At 50.9% G+C, this 20328-nt stretch overlaps 2 protein-coding genes across 2 annotated transcripts; one reads left to right on the top strand and one right to left on the bottom strand.

Annotated features, from left to right (window-relative positions):
* Nucleotides 1-322: 322 nt before the first annotated feature.
* On the bottom strand, nucleotides 323-2056 carry LOC123064683 (protein FAR1-RELATED SEQUENCE 12). The gene is made up of 3 exons (XM_044488103.1): nucleotides 1402-2056; nucleotides 868-1324; nucleotides 323-736 (listed from the first exon to the last, which is right to left on the bottom strand). Exons 2-3 carry the CDS (start codon nucleotides 1087-1089, stop codon nucleotides 389-391), a joined length of 570 nt encoding a protein of 189 aa, XP_044344038.1. The 5' UTR covers nucleotides 1090-1324; nucleotides 1402-2056; the 3' UTR covers nucleotides 323-388.
* Nucleotides 2057-15733: 13677 nt separating this feature from the next.
* Nucleotides 15734-18258, top strand: LOC123064682 (uncharacterized). Its single transcript, XM_044488102.1, has 2 exons — nucleotides 15734-17070; nucleotides 17831-18258. The coding sequence occupies exons 1-2, from the start codon at nucleotides 15810-15812 to the stop codon at nucleotides 18046-18048; spliced, it is 1479 nt and encodes a 492-aa protein (XP_044344037.1). The 5' UTR covers nucleotides 15734-15809; the 3' UTR covers nucleotides 18049-18258.
* Nucleotides 18259-20328: the final 2070 nt, after the last annotated feature.

Here is a 20328-nt window from a genome sequence, read left to right as displayed (position 1 = left end):
CAGCCTCCCACTCTTATACTGACGACCATGTCCTTCACCACGGTGCCACACACGCCACCTGCCACTCCAGCTTACTTCCATTCAGCAATTCGAACTTTGAACGTGCGTCATGCTCACAAACAGGATCGATACATGGATGCATGTTAGACAAGTGTCTACAGCCCAAGACCAAATCTATCACACAACAACCCTTATGAGACATTTTGCAATACATATATGCTTATACCCAGGTGCCAAAGCAACCGACACGTTCAAGAAAGCAGTTCCATTTCAAGAAAGCAACCCTCGAGTCCTTTGTCCACGGCTTCACTATATGCTTCGCTGGGATCTCTTTGAGATGAAGTATTTCCATAACCTGTGTTGTTGGGAAAAAATGAAAAGCAATTAGTTATGCTTGTCCAGGAACATTTTTCACATTACCAGGATTAAATTTGCTGCAGAAGTTTACCCTCTGAACATGGCTGCACAACATCCTAGTGTGGTCGAACTGACCACATTCACATGTAAACTCTAATTGGTCATCATTTATGTTCACTTCATACTCAACCCTGCTCCATTTTTCTCCCTTGGCTGCATTGTTGTGGACTGTAAGATATTTCCTCATCTTCTCTATTTCGGTGACATAGTAGGCAGTAGCTTCGATTAGTAGGCCCCCAAACTCTTCGAACATTGCTCCTGTGTATATCCTACTTGCATGCCGCTCTATCGTCAAATTAGTTCTCCTCACTGCTCCACCCTGTCATACCATTGAGCATTTTCTCGGAGTTAGCAGTACTAACAAATGACATTACATTTACTCGATCTTGATAGAAAATGAATGATCCCCGTCTTTTAACTTATAAAAAACTAAAAGAACAAATTACTTACTGTCATTGTCCTCTTGTCCTCATAGCTCTCCTCTCGCTCTTGATCAAACTGCGGTCTCATGTATTGCCTCACAAAAACATGCATTGGACTCACTGGTGGCATGTAGGTCTTCACCATGTGATTCGCACTTTCGCTATGTTGAATGCTCGTCATCTTGGCGCAGAAAACCCCGTTGAAGTACGGCTTCGCCCACTTTTCTCTAATCTCGTACAACTGTGCCATATATGTATGTTTCCTCAAATTGTATTTATCTAACAAAATACCCTACACTGCCTCGAACTCATCTATGGTTAACATGTAGTTCACAACCTTGTGGAACTCAGCCTGAAAATCAGATTTCTTCGTGTACAACGACCCTAACGTCTCTTTTGCTTTCTTCAGGACATGCCATTGCACCACCTATGCACGGTGCCTGGATAAATCTTCTTTATGGCCAATTCCATGGGGTGGTTTTCGTCTGCAAACACATGTCATCAGCTATACATGAAGTGTGACTTTTACCGACACAAAGATATCGTGCTGTCCATGACTTACCTGTCAGAATAGTCCTTGGAGCAGGTCCTCCCATCATCAGCACGAACTCCGAGGACACCCACTCGAAAGTCTCTTCTTGTTCGCCCCTCATCAAGACACCCGCAAGAATTATACTCTGAAAATGATTGTTCACCCCAACAAATAGTCCAAAAGGCATGTTGTATAGCTTTGTCCTATAAGTGGTGTCGAAAGTTATGACGTCTCCAAAGAACCTGTACTGCATTTCTGCTGCTCCCATTTATCCACATGAGGTTCTTCACTTTGCTACTTTTTTTTGCCAGAACTTTGTATATAAAACCGGGGTCACCATTAACAATGTCTGCAAACACCTCCAAAGTCTTTCGGACATCATCCTCCGCTGCTCCCGGCAAATGTTCCTTAAGAGTCCTTTTTGTAAATGCTTCTCGATGATCCAAAAAAGCTGCCAATTATGTTGTACACCTTACCAATATTCACATTATTCTCCCTCGGCTGCTTCACCAAATCCTTAGTGTACACATCAATTGCTTGTTTGAGGGCCAGTGCACCTTCTCGCCCATCATCAGTGACATTAAGTGGTTGTGGCTTTCACGGTGCTCAGTAATATACCAACTGTTATCCGCAGCGCATAGCAACCCAATCAAGGCTAGACCCTCACACCTTCACGACCTGCTATTCTCCGTCCATGGCTTTCCCTTCAGGTTGTCCATATAGAACGCATGGTCAGAACACTTATCCAGAATCTCAAACAAAAAACTACACGAAATTCAAAACCTACCGAAGAACCACAAACGATCTCGTGCATGCATTTAGTTCTCTCTGCATTCAACCGGCTCTTGCCATATTTAATACCAAAGCCAATTTCCCACGAATACAGATTGTAGAAGTCGTATGCTTCGCCCAACGAATCAAAACTCAATCCTAGTCCAGGTCTTATTACACCTTTTGTTGGTTCCTCCACGTATTTCCGAATTGATTGCTCCAAACCACTCATTCGGGTTGGACACGGACTCCATTCTGGTGGCGCACTACCCAGTCTGAACCTGCATTTAAGACAAACGACGTTTCTTTAGTTTTGATGTAAATAGCTGTTCTCTGATTAAGACCGACAGCAATTATGTTGTCGTTTTCACTCACTATCGTACGTTCTCTAACATTTTCTTTTAGTGATGCAAATGGATCACAGTGGCATAATTATTTTGTTCTTAACTGCCTATTCGCCTGTTTCAGGTCTGAAATAGAAACCATGTTCTAATTTTTTCAGCAACACATGCTTTCAAAAGATTACGAACACATTTTCTACATGCTACAGAACCACGATTTCTTCTCTTCATACTACCTTTTTGTCCATCCAGGGGCTGGGGATTGACTCTATAAGTAGATTGCGCAGACCTCGTCAGGGACGACTCGTGCCGTCGGCGAACGCCAGCACCAGCAGCATCGCTGCAGTCGTCGCCGATCTGCTGAGCACATTCAGAGCCAACATTGGAATCAGCCTGGACCGCGCACTCCTGCTCCTCCAATCCATTCGCTAACAAAACCAGAGGAACCGGATCCGGCTGCTCATGGCTGTCCGCGAATTCTTCAAAGCAGGGGAAACATGTCAAATTAGATGCGACCATTGGTGTCCATTGATAGTCATTCCACATGCAATCTACTCCCGTCCTAAAAAAATTCGGATCCAGAATTATTTACCTGTCAACGGCGAGGAGGAACTCCATGCCTGCATCTTCCATTGTATCAGCCAGCTCGGGCCATAGCCTAGCTAGCGTTACCTCAAGGAACAACCTCGACGGGCGTTACAAATTGGTGCGGCGGCGGACGGATGGAGTCAGCCGGAGGGGAGTTGTTGCGGGCGTGCTGCCACCGCCACCGCAACCTTTTCGCCCCGTGACGGCCAGACGGCCCAGCTTTTCGCCCGACGACCTGTTCCTCTCATCTGTTCCATGGATCGGGAAAAACATTAATGTCCTGGTCCACGGACCAGACGTCAACCGCGTCTCTGCCGACCCACCCATACGCTACGGGCCCATCTCATGTGCACTGTTTTGTACCGTATTTCACCTCAATGTCAATTTCCAGCGGACCGCGTCTGACACGGCTGACCTGTTTTTCCAGATCCCGAGCTAGGAACGGAAGGCATAGATATCGGGAGCAGCTGGGCACGGGCACCAAATCGCCCCTCTAGTAGAGAAGGGGCTATAAAGTCCGTGTGCTTTTCTTTGGCTATGTATACTAGTAGGCCAAAATCTTCCTTGAAGCGTCTAGCCCATGACCCAACTATGGGATCGATCCCCCTAAAGTGCTTGTTATTTCTTTCCTTCCACAGGCTCCAGGAGGCATATAGGAGAACTTCCATGAACATACGTCTATTCTAGTCATTTCTAGCGTGTTCAATCCAATCCAACCTGTCGCCATGGTTGCTCCACTTAATATGCAGGGTGTCCCAACATGACACGCTGAAGGGACATCTGAAAATCATATGCTCAAGGGTTTCCTCATCAGTTTGTCCACATTAAATGCATCCATAATTGCTCCCAATATTGTAGTGTCTTCGCTTCAGCATGTTCCGAGTGTGTAGACGGTCTGACAGCAGCAGCCAGCCGAAAACTTTAATTTTCATGGTTGTTGAGGATTTCCAGAGCCATTTAAAGGTTTTATGAGCTTTGGCGTCTCTGAAATAGCACTGATAATATTTTTTTGTTGTGTATACGCCAGAGTCCCAAGCATACGTCCATACATCATAAGTTTCTGCGTGATCCTCCTTCTCGATCTGTGCCGTGATTTCTTGTAGGTTTCTTACCTCAGCATGGGCTTGCACAGAAAGTGGTAGGTAGAAGGTTTCATTGAGATCTGTGCAGCTCAAGAAGTAACGTACAGATATGTCTTTGAATTTGGAGAAGGAGAAAGCTCTCGGGTGTGAATCAGCTAGCACATCATCCAACCATAGATCCTTCCACATAAGGGCTATGGAACCACATCTGATATTCACCAAGGAGATGCCTCTATAGACCGGTGTGAGTTTTAAGACGTCGCGCCACCAAAACGAGCCACAAGGGTCAGTAGCATGTGGCACCTTGTTTGTGTAATATGTGGACCAGATGAGATCCATCCAGGGAAGATCCAGGTGATTATAGAATTTGTGCAAGTACTTCATGAGGAGGGCATCACTTTGAATCTTGAGATCAATAACACCAAGGCCCCCACAATCTTTTGGTCTACAAACCATTGCCCAAGAAGCAAGAGAGTTGCATTTTTTACCATCATCCGTCCTTTTTGTCCAAAGGCTTTTCCTTCTGATTTTATCAAGTAATTCTATGATCTTGGGGGGTAATCTCAGGGTGCACGGAGCATATATGATGAGGGAAGTGATGACTGAGTTTAGTAATGATAGTTTACCCCCGTAGGAGATCACATGGTTGCCCAAAAACAATAGCACTTCACCACGACCCAGGTAAAGAGCACATGGTTGTCCCAAAACAATAGCACTTCACCACGACCTAGTAAATAGATCATCTATAATTGGTCCCTGGAAATTAAATAAATAAGTAAACTTTTTTAAGAATAATTGTCACCCCCTAAATTTCTAGACTAATTATATGGGCAAGATTACCATCAAAAGTTGAGTTAAGCTAAGATTGTCCTTGTAATCCCGAGACTCCTTCGTATTGTCCTTGTGAACTATAACATCTGCAACTTGTCCAAGACCACTATATGCCTCTTCCCCAATCTTGTTTCTTCTAATGAAAGAAAATTTGAGGGTTAGGAGAATTAACCGGCAGAATAATAACATTGAAAAGACAATAGTTATTTAGAAACATACCTCTTCCTCGAACTGTTATGTAGTTTTGTTTTTTCTCTCTTTTCCTAGCCTTGTGCTTCTTTTCAAACCAAGTTCTTTTTCATTTTGCACCTTTTGTTTTGATATCCTTTTTCTTTAGGAGTGCATTAGCCAACAAGTCAGTTGGTGGGCTGGCATTTGTGGGAATAGTACATGGATACCCAGATGTGCTTGTACATGCACTAATTTTTTCTTCAATCTGCTTACCAAGGATGTCAAGTGTGTTGTCTACTAACACGATGCATTCTTGAAAGTTGGCTGCTTGATGTGTCAGATTTTGAAACTTGAGGGACATATATAGGTAGCCAAGAATGGCATCCATGTTTGGATTTGCGATTATGTTTCTTCCCATATTGTCTTGTATAGTTCTACTTCGTGCTTCTCGTGTCCATCGCTTTAACACATAATGTGCCGGTAGTGACTTGATATTCGTCAAATCAAGAATTTTAAGGTCATGGCCACATAATATCCCAATTCCATCAAACTGCCTGCAGCTGCGCTCAATTGTTTGCTTCAAAGGATCACCGATAACTTTATACTCCTCCTCATAGGTAAAATCTCCAACAAGATATTCATTACAACCATCCAATGCTTTGGTACTAATAAGGATATTTCATATTGGCCTTGAAAAGCTTCAAACATACATGGTGGTATACAACTTGCTAGCTTGCACCAATATAGGTGGTGGTCTCCTCATAAATAATTTAGGCAACTTTTTCCTTGATTCAAATTCTGAATTTAGTTCATTATTTCTTTTCCCTTGCACAACCCTTTCAAAATGCTTAAAGAACCGGATGATATCAAAATCATATTTGAAATGGATTTTCAAGTCATTGTTAAGACTCTCACTCAATTGTGTACTTCTCATTCCTAATGTGAAGATGTCCTTCATAAACATTCAACACATTTTTCTTTTAACTTATATATACTATCCAACCAGGTTTGCTTGCTCACCTTTTTCCTCATGAGGTCAACTTCTGTTCTTTTCTACTATGTCTTCATACTCAAACATGCACGCCCTAAAATCTGATAGAATACGTGTGTCTTCATTCTTCTCTTCATTTTTTCTTACTTCTTCCCTTTTTTCTTCTCCCTTTTCTTCTCTTTTTCTTCTCTTCATTCTGCTCTTCATCCTTCTCTTCACGTAGATGTTTGACAACCTTTTGCATAATGTGAAAGGTGCATAATCCATGCCATGCTTCCCTAAACACTTCCCCAACTACCTTTCCCATTGCAACATCTTGATCAGTATGGAATGTTTTAGGCCCCATTCCTTTATGAGCTATTAGAAAGGCCTCAAAAACACACTTGAAGGATGCAAATGTTTCATCATACATGAGAACGGCACCAAAAACTACAGTTTCTCTAAAATGGTTAAACCGACAAACACGTTAAAGGGTCTGCTCTCCTTATTTGTTCCAAAAGCAGTGTCAAAATTGACAACATCACCAAAAGGTGCATAGTCCATGATCATCTTAGCATCAACAAAAAATATGTTTGCTATTTGTTCTTCACAATCCATTTGCAATGCATATTGGAATGATGGGTTTTCATCAATTTTGTCTTGAAAATATTTAAGCATGCTACCTGCTTGACCACATGCCATTTCTCGTTGGCGCTTAGTACGCAAGTAGTTCTTGTGATCACGGAGGGTATAACTAAGATTGACTGATCCACCAACTTGGCGACTAGCCAATTCATGTGCAGCTTTTGGCCCAATTCCTGCATTATCCGTCGTTTCAACTTCAAATGCTTGCAACTCTGAAATTTTCGTTTGTGATACCATTTCTGGCAGGTGTAGTGTGTGATTGTGTTCCAAAACCAACTCGGACACTTTCAGATTTTCCTTTTTTCGATCCATTTTAAGATTCATGTAGACTTGACAATCGGTTCTAGTTTCAGCTCAAGGGCATTTTGGTAAATAATCCCTTTTGTCTTGTGTTCGATGAACCTCATTTGTGCAAACAAATCTACAAGATGTGACCTTGCCATCGATTGGTCTTTTGTTTGTATACCTTTTTCTGACCTCAAATCCTTTTTGTCCACTGTAGGTAAGCCAAAACGCCCAAGCCTCATCCGAATTTTTGAATTCCATGCCAACACGAGGTACCAAACTAGGCAATACAACTCTGTAATGTAAAAGCAACATGAACATTTGACTTGTGGAAGTGCATAGGAAATGTTGGGGCTAATAGTACTAGAAAAATATTTCTATAAGAGAACACACAAAGATTAGCGATAATTAGGATAAGAAAATTACTTATCGGAATTAGAATCATGGTGCACTGAATTAGCCTATTCTTCCATCTCAGTTACTTCTTCCATCAGAAAAGGGATGTCTGGTTAGAGTTTAGCAGGTCGCTTCTTACATCAGAAAAGGGATGCCTGATCACAATTCAGCAGGTTGCTTCTTCCATCAGAAAAGTGATATTCGACCAATTTCTAAAGTAATCTGATGGTGAAAGTTAAGTGTTTTATTCATATGCTTGATGTCAGAGAAAAGACTATGGAGACTTACTGAGATTGATGAGCAGAGCAGCCGTCCACGTCGGGCGCCGAGGATCTCCTTCCGATCAACTAGCAGGTTGCTTCTTCCGATCAATTAGAAAAGGGGAACTTGATCAATTTCTGTAGTAATCTTACGGTGAAAGGTCAATCAATTTCAGAGTTTCATTCAGGTGTTAGATTTCAGAGAAAGGACTATGGAGACTTAATGAGATCGAAGAGAGGAGCAGAGTAGCAGTCCCAGCTGGCCGCCGGATTGCTTTCTTATTAACTTTGGCGCCGTTTTTTACTCCGAGCTACTGCTGACGCCCTTTTACCGAAAAAGGCTTTCGCCCCGCTTTATAAATAAAGCAAACCGCCACAGAGCATACAAGCCCACACAAGTCCACACACACACCCAAGTATCACGACAAAGTACATAGGTTCTGCTGAGGGCACAGCTCAACAAGCCCAGATGGAAAGAAAAAACAACATCCGCACACCAAACACTAGGCGCCTAATCAGGCTCCAGCGGAGGCGGCGGTGGCGGCGGCGACAGGCGGACGGCCATCAATCGGATGTCGGCGATGAAGGCGGAGATGGCGTCACGGTCCGGGGGGCGGCTAAGCGGCCGCCAAAGCTGCAAGAAACCCGAGAATTTGTAGAGAGCGTCAGTAGCGCGACGAAGGGGAGCGTGCTGGATCACAAGCTTATTGCGAACGGTCCACAGCGTCCAGGCGAGAACCCCAACCTCAAGCCACCTAATGTGGTGAGAGGACGCGGGGGACAACTAGAGTTCAGCAAATAGGTCCGGGAAGTTGGTGTGGCACCAACTACCGCCGACCACCTCACGAAAGCAGCTCCAGAGAAATTGGGCGGAGACGCAGGAGAAGAAGATGTGGTTCGAGTCCTCAGGGACTCCACAGAGCGGGCAGATACCAGTGCCCGGGCCATTGCGCTTGCAGACCTCCACTCCAGACGGGACCCGCCCGCGAATCCACTGCCACATGAAAATGTGAATCTTCAGGGGTACGCGGACGGACCAAACCATCGATAAAGGGAGGGGGGCGGAGGAAGGGGCAATGGCCGAGTAAAGCGACTTGGTGGAGAACAGGCCCGACGGCTCCAGCCGCCATCGGACACGGTCCGACCTGCCATCCACCAACGGCTCGTGCAACGCGACGCAATCAAGCAACTCACGCCAGGCGGCGGATTCCGCGGGCCCAAAAGGGCGACGGAAAGCAAGGCGCCCCAGGTCAAGAAGAGCCCTATTGACCGAAATCATGGGGTCGACGGAGATAGAGAAGAGGGCGGGGAAGCGGGCCGCAAAGGGGGAGTCTCCGGCCCAACGATCAAACCAGAAGAGCGTCGAGAGGCCGGACCCCACTGAGATGGAGGTCCCAATGCGAAGCACCGGGAGAAGCTGAACAATAGACTGCCAGAACTGGGAGCCGCCCGATTTCTGGGAGAAGGCAAGTGGCTGGCCCCGCAGGTATTTATTCCGGATAATGTCGAGCCAGAGGCCACCATGACCCTGGGCGATGCGCCAGAGCCAGCGAGAGAGAAGGGCTATATTCATCCTCTTGGAGAACATGATGCCCAGGCCACCTTGCTCCCTGGGCTTGCAGATGCCAGGCTAGCTGACCATGTGGTACTTCTGCTTATCATGCTCGCCAGCCCAGTAGAAGCGGGACTGGATGTTGGCGATAGAAGCTCATAAGGAACAACAGGTGACTAGAGAGGGAAGAGTTGATGAGAATAGTCCGGGCCGCCTTAGATAGCCATCTCCCCTGCCAGGGCTCGCAACGGGACTGGAGCTTAGTAACTGCGGGCCTCAGGTCCGCGGCAGAGAGACGTGCGTCGCTAATGGGGGTCCCCAGGTAGGAGGCGGGGAAAGAGCCCAGGCAGCAATTAAGTCTGTTGGGGATGGCCATAGACTCAGAGGGGGAATATCCCATCACCATGACATCACTCTTATCAAAGTTGATCTTGAGGCCCGGCATCTGTTGAAAGCAGAGAAGGAGGAACTTGAGGTTGGCGATTTCCACCTCCGAGCCTTCGACCATGATGATCTTGTCGTCAGCATACTGGAGGATGGAGATCCCCGAGCCCCCAGAAAGGTGTGGGGTAATCCCACGGATGTGGCCAGCGGCTTTGGCCTTATCAAGGATGGAGGCCAGAGCGTCCACCACCATATTGAAGAGGAACGGGGAGAAGGGGTCGCCTTGGCGAACCCCACAAAGGGTAGGGAAGAAAGGACCAATCTCGCCGTTGATGTTGACTGCCATGCGACCGCAAGAGACCATTTGCATGACTCTAGTGATCCATCGGTCATCGAAGCCCTTCCGAAGAAGGACTTCCCTGAGGAAGGTCTAGCTAACAGAGTCGTAGGCTTTGTGGAAATCGATCTTCAGAAAGACCGCCCTAAGGCGCTTGGTCCGGACCTCGTGAAGGACCTCATGGAGGACCAGGACTCCATCAAGGATATATCGGCCTTTAATGAAGGCCGACTGGTTAGGGTGGGTTATCCAGTCGGCAAGCAGGGTCACCCTATTGGCGTAGCCTTTGTCCAGAATCTGGAAGATCACATTAATGACCATGATCGGCTGGAACTAGCGGATGTCGGACGCCCCAAGGACCTTGGGAATGAGAGAGATGATCCCGTAGTTGAGGTGCCCTAGGTCAATAGATCCAACAAAGAATTCTTCGAAGATGGCCATGACCTCCAGTTTAATCACGTTCCAAAAGGTCTGGAAGAAAATGACAGGGAGGCCATCAGGGCCCAGCGCAGAAGAGGCGTTCATACCCTTGATAGCCTCCCAGACCTCCTGCTCAGAGAAGGGGGCCGTCAGGGCCGCGTTCTCCGCGTCGGAGACTAACTGAATACCGGCCCAACAATCATGGGCGAGGGAGATGCCGCTCCGAGGACCGGCAGAGAAAAGGGACCTATAGAAGCCGTCGACATGCGACCGGATGTCGCGAGGGTCCTGAAGAAGGGTCTCCCCATCTCAGAGGAGGGGGATGGTGTTGCGTCTACGGCGGCCGTTGGCAATAGCCTGGAAGTATGCAGTATTCCCATCACCCTTCAGGACCCACTTCTGAGTGCCCCGAAGGCGCCAATACGCCTCCTCATCAGAGTAGATCACGGAGAGTTGGTCTTCGAGGTCATAGTGGGCCAGCCACTCGTCCGGAGACAGACCCACCATGTCGGCCCGAAGGTCAAGGGCCTGAATCGCGGTAAGCAGCGCCTTCTTGCACTCTCTGGCATCTCGACCAAGGTTGGCCCCCCACCCCTTCATAAACTGTCTGCTACGTTTCGCACAGAAGTGCCACATGTCAATAGCCGAGGGGGGCCGAGGGTGGGGGTGCTCCCGAGCCTCGATCCACCGCGCGCAGACTGCATTGGTGAATCCCGCCTGGGAGAGCCAGTAGGTCTCAAAGCGGAAGTGAGGAGGGATCGGCGGACGCTCGTCCGTGGAGGAGAGAAGAAGGGGGACATGATCCGAGCCAATCCTAGTGATGGCGCGGAGAGATGCAAGGGGGCAATGGAGGTCCCAATCCGGGGACACTAGGACCCTGTCCAAGACGGACTGGGTCGGGGCGGCTTGCCAATTGGTCCAGGTGAACCGGGCACCAATCCTGTCAATCTCCCGAAGGGCGAGGTCAGCGATGAAGTCATTAAACATCTGCATCTGGGCAAAGCAAACATTGTCATTGCTCTTGTCTTCCGCCACGCGCAGCAAGTTAAAGTCGCCACCCACTACCACGGGGAGGGAGGCCGCCGAGATCTTTCGGTGAAGCTCCTCGAGGAAGGCAGCCGACCGACTATGGTCGGCAGGCCCGTATACAATGATGATCTCCCACTTGAAGTTGAGAGACCTCTCGAATAATTCCATGCTGACGAAGAATCCCCCCGGTCCATGCTACCCACCTCGAAGGTGGCATCCTTCACTCCTAACACGATGCCACCCGAGTGGCCTGAGCTCCCACTAGAAGGGAGCCAGTGCCACACAAAGAGGTGGGAGCTCAAACGGTCGAGCTCGGGGAGCGAGAAATCGCGACGCATGGTCTCTTGGACAGCAACGATGTCGATGTTCTCATCTCTCATGTACTCCACAAGTTGGCGGCAACGACCATCATGGCCGAAGCAGCGGATGTTCCAGAAGATGGCTCGCATTAAGGAGCCATCGGGGGGCTGCTTGACCCCAGGACACGAGAAGCGCTTTGCGCGCGAAGAGCCGTAGCGCGGGAGCGGGTATGGCCACGGATCTCCCCCGGAGGTGGGGGAGCCGGTAGCCGTGGCCCGGTCGGGGTGGGAGATATCCCGTCCGTGGAGGCGTCCGGGGGGGGGGGGGAAGGAGGGCAGCACGGGCCTCCGCGAGCTTCCCATCAAGGATCTCACGAGCCCTGATGGCTGCGATCTGAACTAAAGGGGGGCCAGCCTCCCCCCTGAAAATGACAGCTGAGTCGGAGGCCACTTTGGCGAGGTTGCCCAAGGGAATAGACTCTAGCGCAGAAAAGGAACAAGACGAAGCAGAGGGGGGAAACAGGAGGTGTACCTGGCTCCAGGTTACGGGCGGCAGCGCGGAGCTCCGCCCGCTCGGGGATGGGCAGAGCCGGGCTGCCCTCCGGGTGGGCAGCGTCCAGCCGCGCACTCCGGCGGGAGGCCACCGCCGGGGAGGAGGTCGACCTACCGCGACGGGAGTACGCAGCTGAGCGGGGGGGGGGGGGGGGGGGCTGAGCCGCCATCGGAGTGAGCACGCGAGTTGCACCCTCCCCCGGCACAGGCGGCGACGGAGAGCCCAGCTGAGCCGGCCCGGCGCAGCCGATGAGGAGAGGCGCAGGAGGGGGCGGCCCAGCCGGCGGAGGGGGTGGCGGAGGAGGGAGCGCGGGGAGAGTCGCAAGGACCAGGGCCGGGGCGTCCAGCAGCAGGGGGGCGGGCTGGGCATCCTCCAGTCGAGGAGGAGACGGGGCAGTGAGGGAGCAGGTGGCCGGGGAGGGGGGGGCACCCACCAGCGGTGCCAGCCCCTCCGCGGCCGCCGCCGGCTCAACAGGGGGGGCGCCGAGGGGCAGGTCCACCGAGTCAGGCTCAACGGAAGGGGACAAGGTGGGGGGTGCGGGGAGGAGGCCGGGCAGACCACCAAGCCCACACTGGATATGTCGCTCCCCTCGTAGGAAGATGCCGCAGCGAGAGAAGGGTCACCCAGCAGAGGAAGAGGGGCGGCCTGGCGGCCCTTGCCCCCCGGCAGGTGGGGGGGCGAGGGTGAAGGGGAGCGGGAGTCCTCGGAAGCCCCATCCTCATCCGAGCGGTGGGAACGGTGCCGGCCGTGGTAGTCCCCACCAGCCCCCGGGTTGCCACCGGGGAGGCCAGCGTCGAAGGAGCGGGGGTGCCCAACGTGGTTGGGAGGCTCGGGGGCGATCCTGAGGTCGAAGCCTGGTCGTTGAAGAAGACGCGGACTGAGGTGCGAAGCTTGGAGGAGTCGAGGCACTTGACCTTGACCCGGACCTCCTCCTCCTTGCGAAGAGAGAGCTCATCAACCGCCACCACCTTGCCCAAAAGACGGGACATTTGGCGGATGACGAGCTCGGACCGCGCAATATCGGGGAGGCCGGAGATAAGGATCCAAGTGGTGTCGAGGACGATCACCGCCTGAGCGTCGAGAACCGGCTTAGAGATCTCGACCACCAGCTGGTTGAGGGCGAGAGTGATCCGGCCGCTACGCGTCGCGTAGCCGTAGCTGACAGAGTCGGGGAAGACGACAGAGAAGATGTGGCCAATGGTGGGGGTGACCACCCAGTCCCACTGGTGACGGTAGAGATGGTTGAGCTCCGCCTCAATCATCTCCGGGGATGCCACGCCATCGACGACAGTGACAATCACCTGAAGGGAAGGAGACGGCGGAGGAGTATCAGGGACCTCGAGGTGGAGGAGGGAGCGCGGGGAGGGTCGCAAGGACATAGCGGCGAGGCTCCGGGGTGGGGAGGATCCCATCCCGGGGTCGGGGGGGGGGGGGGGGGGCTGAGCCGAGCCGCGCGGGAGGGGGACGGCGATCGGCCCCGACGGGGGGGGGGGGGGGTTGCGGCGACGGGGAGCGCCGGCGAGAGCGCCAATCGCCCGAGGAAGCCCGAGGCGAGCGGGACCGACCAGGGTCCTCGCGGCGGGAGGGGGACCGGCGGCGGTCGCAGAGCTCTCGGAGCTCCCTCCGGAGCTCCTCCTCGCGCCGAATGCCGTCGGGAGAGGGACGCGCGGGCTCCCGGTGGATCTCATCGGCCTTGCGCTTGTCCCGGGGGGGCGGGGTCATCCCACTCCCGTGGCATGGGACGCAGCAGCGAGGTGGGAGGGGGCGAGGGCGGGGGGGAGGGCGGGGAGGGGGAGGCTGCCTGGAGGCGGGGAGCAGGTCCGGCGGTCGGAGGGGAGGGGGCGCGGTGGGGATCACCGAGGGGGAGAGGGAGTCGGGGGTTGCGAGGCGGGAGGGGAGTGGAGCGGCGCAGGAGGGAGGAGGCAGGGGAAAGCCACACAGGGGCCAGATCGAGGGGGTTTCCCCCGATCTCGGCCTAGGGCAAGGAGAAGGCCGGTCCAGGCTGGGCCGGACGGGGAGCAGCGAGGTGGGCCGGCCCGATGTGAGCCGCGGGGGGCCCAGCAGCCGGCGCGGACCGGGTCCCAGCAGCCCATCCACCCGCGCGGAGCGGCCCACGCTCAGAGAGGGTTCGGGGGAGAGGGATGGAACCCTACCGGAGCCAGCCACCAGCGCCGCCGCCGGCGCGGGGCCAGCCCGGGAGGGAGGAGGGGCCACGGCCCCCCGGACAGCCCGCACCCGGAGACCGGAGGTCCCGAAATGCGCAATAAACGGTCGGTACGGGGCGGAGCGGCACGCCTTGAGCGAGAGGGAGGGAGGGAGGGAGGGAGAGAGCCGGCGAGGAGGAGGGGGGCGGGGGACCCGGCGGCCGAGCCACCACCACCGGGCGGCGCCAGGAGGAGCGGGCGGCGCCCCTCTCAGAGCGCCCAGCCACGCCCCAGGTACGCCCGCGCCGGCGGCGCGAAGCCCGACCGGGCAAAGTCCCGCCTTGGGAGGCGACAGCCCGAGGGGGGCTCAGGGGAGCCGAGGGGGGGGGGGAGGGAGGGAGGCGCCCGCCTGCCGGGGGCCGAACCCCTCACGTGGGGGGCTGAGCTCCCTGGCCGGCAGGGGGGAGATGGCCGGAGCCCGGAGCGGGGAGGAGCCGGGGCAGGGGATGCCGAGGGGGGGGGGGGACGGGGGATCCTCAGCGCAATCAGCCCAGCAAAACCGGTCCGGCGACGCGGCGGCGAAGGGGGCGGCCGACGGAGAAGGCGGCAGCGGGGCCGCGGAGGAGGGAGGGGCGAGGCAGGGCGCCGGCGGCGAGGGGGAGGGCGCGTCGGAGTCGCCTGCATGGTCGCGAGGAGAGTCGCCCATCGCCTTTTTCCCAAGCTAGCTTGGCCCCTAATGTGGTGGTTTCTTGCAATTCACCTAACACCCTTTTTCTGTGGCATCTTGCACCTTTTTTCCCTCGCTTCCCTCGCTAGAGTCGGACTGGGCTGGATGCGCCGTTATTTCTGAGCGAGAAGGATATCGCAGGCTGTAGTCAATGCCGCTTGTGTTTGTGTGGACTCGAACGGGAGAGAAGGAAAGAGCGCACCTCACAACGAGTTCGTGAGGACGGTGCAGGACCTACTACGTCCCTCGGCAGTAGATTGGTCTAAGTCAGAGGATCTCGTTCCGCGGCGACGGGATCCCGACCAGGTAGCACCTGGGCACGTGCGCGACGCGGGATGGAAATCGGACGGCCCGAAGGGGTGTGTGCTCGGGGCTGCAAATAAGTACAGCTGCACTTTTTAGGATTTACGAAAGAAAATCTACAAAAATCTTGGCGCAAAATAAAATGGTATAGCAGGCAGATTTTGAGTCCGAGTCGGATGCAAATCAGATTCATGGTCCGAGTAGGTGTCTCCCCCCCCCTCGGGTTACAAAAAGTAGCGCCCACCCCTCCCGACCTTCGTGTCAAGTTGGCCCCCGCAGACGCTAGAAGGGAAACAGAGCAAATTCCCCGCATCAATCGCTCCTCGTACTGCAAATCTAGGCCGCGATCCATGGATATCTCCACAGTTTCTGTCCGTCCCTCCACCATAATCGGCCCACGCGCCGCCGCCGACTGCACCTCCCTGCGCCCCGGCTATCCCGACTGGGTCTTACTCAACAAGACGGCGCGCATCTCCGACCAACGGAACGCGACCACCGCCTTGTGCCGCACGAGGGAGGGCCAAGCCGTCGCGGTGTCCTTCTGGCTCGTCGACCCGCCCGCCGTCTCCTACTTCTCCGTCCACTGCCCTGGTCTGGAAGACGACGATTTCTCCGACACCCCGCCCTTCCTTCTCTGCGCCGAGGGAGCCTTCGTCCTCTTCTGCGTCACCCTCGATGACTCCGTCTACCACTTCGTCTACTCCGCCCGAGGAATCCCCGGCGGGAGGCCGTCGCTGCACCGTCTCCCGGACCCGAAACCCAGGGTCGAAGCCTTCATGAGCCAGCAATTTGGCCTCTTGCCTTGCGGTAACGAGCACTATGCTGTGGCATTCCTCCATCACCAGTGGGAATCTAGTGACCAGGCTTGGCATTATTATGCCTACATCTTCTCCTCGGAGACAAAGGCATGGAAGAGAAGTAAGGAGGCCTTGCTCTACATATCCAAGTCTGATCAGTTACTGTTTGATAGACATGCCAGCTCCAAGCAGATCACTGTCAGGGAAAGCGCATTGGGATGGGTTGATCTCTTGCGTGGTATTCTTCTTCTTAGCAACCTGTTCGACGAGCGTCCTGTCATCACATACATACCGTTACCTAAATTAAAGGCTTGCATCACCGATAGGAATGGTTATCCTTCCTACGCGCCGGAATTCTTCTGCGATATAACATGCTGCGATGATCTGATCAAGTTTGTCGAGATAAAATTCGATGAACCGAATTGCAGGGCCAATGGTAAAGCATGGAAGGCCACCACATGGAACAGGAAGGTCTCTTGGGATGATTGGGGCAGGTGCTCCACAGTTGATGTTGCTGAAATCTCGGTTGACCCAAGTTATTTGTCATTGTTGCCTGAGCTTTTGAATGATGAAACCAAACAGCTGGAAATTAAGAACCTGTATTTCCTTAACCCCACCCTGAGTGTGGACGACGACGATCTCCTTTACATGATGGGCAAGGTGAACGAGGAAGACGACACAGCTTGGGTAGTCGTTGTTGACATGAAACGTGCGGCTCTGGAGGCATTGGTCCCGGTTTCTATCCAACCGTCATACACCGTTACGATGTACTGTCCGTGCACCTTCCCCAAGTACTACCTCAATATAACACCAGGTATGGTAACTATATTCTTTTTTACATCATGCCATGTGATTTAGCAGCAACATAAGACTTTATTTTTTGCACTCTTGCTTGAAACTGGAACTTCTGTACTCTTGGTTGTCTGTCAGTACTTTTGTACTCTTGGTTGTCTGTCAGTTCTTGTGTGTGCTTGCTTAGGAGAATGTATGTTTCAGTACTAACACTGTTGACATTTACTCCGTCCGTTTTTATTTACTATATTAGCTTTGACCTAAGTCAAACTTTATAAGTTTACAAAAGAAAGGGTTTCAAATATATATGCAATATATGTAATTTTCTCTTATTTCTTTATATCTCAAACAGCATGATATAGGACCATGGAATTTTATTATATATAACATAGATTTGTAGTAGAATGTTTTAATTAACAAAAATCAGAATTTTGGTGCAGTGAGAATAAACATACCACTATGAATGTACATACACCCATGCTTAGGAAATGCTTCACTAGTTTGGTCTTCTCGAAATTAACAGGTTTAGGTGTCTGGGACGGGAGGCAAGTTGCATATCTTAGTTATGATGACCCATGTGTCATTTATATATGTACATTACCTATTTACCTGTAGCCATCTGTTTTGTCCATTGTTATTTACTTAGTACTAGTTTTATACCTCTTGTCGAGGCCCTCTCCAATAAGAATTAAGAAGTGCTCCATTGCGAAGTTTATGTGCATTTATTTCCCCACTCTTTTATATGTGAATGTCCCTTTGTTATATAATACCTTTTTGAACAGACATTGGCAGTCCAGTTGAGAAGGATAAATCCGATAAATGGCCGCAAGGGAGACCCAGCCCCAATAACTCTGGAAGTGTGCAGAGGAAGAGGAGGAGGAAGAAGAAGCAGGCACGGGCTGCGGATTGCTGGTTGGAACAGCCATATTTGCTGTATTTTGTTGGCTGCGTATTGATTGCGATCTTCGTAAAAGTGTTCTTTCATCTGTCTGGAATGTAATAGTCAGTATGTTACCCTCTTATCTGCAAAAGTAGCGGCAAGCATAAGCATATTCTAGCAGCTGCTCTGCATGTAAAATGTTCTGGAACGAGTGTTGGATGAGGTTCAGTTTAAGCTGTGTTTAACCAGTTCTGGAACCGGGAACGGTGCTGCAGTTGATATGTTGCTTCTAGTTCTTAAGCAAGTTGGAATAAAATCATTTGAGCTTCATAGGTTTTCCCCATCAGTATGTTGCTTCTATCTTGTACCAATGAACAAACATGCAACATGTGTCTGCTTATTTTTGTTCTGGTGGTAAGGTAAGTGATGTTTGTTGTTGCAGTCCAGTGAAGCTCCTTTTAACTGCGACAGATTGTCGAGCAAACGCACAGGCTTGTGCGTTCCTAGGCCAACCCAGTTCGGACGTTGTAGCGAGTGCGTGCGTATGTGCGCTTTTGAGTGGTTTTCTATTGGTTTCTGCGTTTTCATGTTATTTTTCAACTGATTTTAACATAATTACGAAAAACAAGGATATTATTTATTCTAAAAAGTAAAAATAAAATTGTGAATATGATTTTTTTTACAAAATGTTCAACATATTTTGGAATTTCTAACATTAAGCTGATGAGTCATACAATAAAGCTATAGGAGAGAGTCATTGAGCACCGCCTAAGAAGAATGACAAGCGTGACCAAAAACCAGTTTGGTTTCATGCCTGGGAGGTCGACCATGGAAGTCATTTTCTTGGTACGACAGCTTATGGAGAGATATAAGGAGCAAAAGAAGGACTTGCATACGGTGTTCATTGACTTGGAGAAGGCCTATGATAAGATACCGCGGAATGTCATGTGGTGGGCCTTGGAGAAACACAAAGTCTCAGCAAAGTACATTACCCTCATCAAGGACATGTATGATAATGTTGTGACAAGTGTTCGAACAAGTGATGTCGACACTGATGACTTCCCGATTAAGATAGGACTGCATCAGGGGTCAGCTTTGAGCCCTTATCTTTTTGCATTGGTGATGGATGAGGTCACAAGGGATATACTAGGTGATATCCCATGGTGTATGCTCTTTGCGGATGATGTGGTGCTAGTTGACGATAGTCGGACGGGGGTAAATAGATAGTTAGAGTTATGGAGACAAACCTTGGAATCGAAAGGGTTTAGGCTTAGTAGGACTAAAACCGAGTACATGATGTGCGGTTTCAGTACTACTAGGTGTGAGGAGGAGGAGGTTAGCCTTGATGGTCAGGTGGTACCTCAGAAGGACACCTTTCGGTATTTGGGGTCAATGCTGCAGGAGGATGGGGGTATTGATGAAGATGTGAACCATCGGATCAAAGCCTGATGGATGAAGTGGCGCCCAGCTTCTGGCATTCTCTGTGACAAGAGAGTGCCACAAAAGCTAAAAGGCAAGTTCTACAGGACGGCGGTTCGACCCGCAATGTTGTATGGCGCTGAGTGTTGGCCGACTAAAAGGCGACATGTTCAACAGTTAGGTGTGGCGGAGATGCGTATGTTGAGATGGATGTGTGGCCACACGAGGAAGGATCGAGTACGAAATGATGATATACGAGATAAAGTTGGGGTAGCACCAATTGCAGAGAAGCTTGTCCAACATCGTCTGAGATGGTTTGGGCATATCCAGCGCAGGCCTCCAGAAGCTCCAGGGCATAGCGGATGGCTAAAGCGTGCGGAGAATGTCAAGAGAGGGCGGGGTAGACCGAATTTGACATGGGAGGAGTCCGTTAAGAGAGACCTGAAGGATTGGGGTATCACCGAAGAGCTAGCTATGGACAGGGGTGCGTGGAAGCTTGCCATCCATGTGCCAGAGCCATGAGTTGGTTGCAAGATCTTATGGGTTTCACCTCTAGCCTACCCCAACTTGCTTGGGACTAAAGGCTTTGTTGTTGTTGTTGTAACATTTTTCTAAAATATAGACATTTTATAATTTTAAATATATTTTATAAAAAATGTGAATCTTTTATGAAGAAAACCTAGAACATCTCTAAAAATATGTTGAATACCTTTGGAATTTAAAATGAATAGTGAAAATAAAATCTAAAATATACTAGAAAATTAGAGAAACAAAAAGTATATAAAAGAACAGAAAAAAGAGAACAACAAAAAACCAATCACAAATCTTGTAAAAACTTTCTAAATGTGGAAAAACTAGATCCAAAAATTGAAAAACTAATGTAACACTTGTTAGCCTGGCCCATGTCGCTAGCTTTGTGCTAGTGCCCGACATTTAGTACATGTACATGCTTTCTTTTTTCATTTTATTTTAATAATAATA

This window comes from Triticum aestivum, chromosome 3B (genome assembly GCF_018294505.1).
Source record: "Triticum aestivum cultivar Chinese Spring chromosome 3B, IWGSC CS RefSeq v2.1, whole genome shotgun sequence".
Classification (NCBI taxonomy): domain Eukaryota; kingdom Viridiplantae; phylum Streptophyta; class Magnoliopsida; order Poales; family Poaceae; genus Triticum; species Triticum aestivum.
Note: the sequence above shows the minus strand (reverse complement) of the source record. Positions and strands in the feature narration are given on the sequence as shown.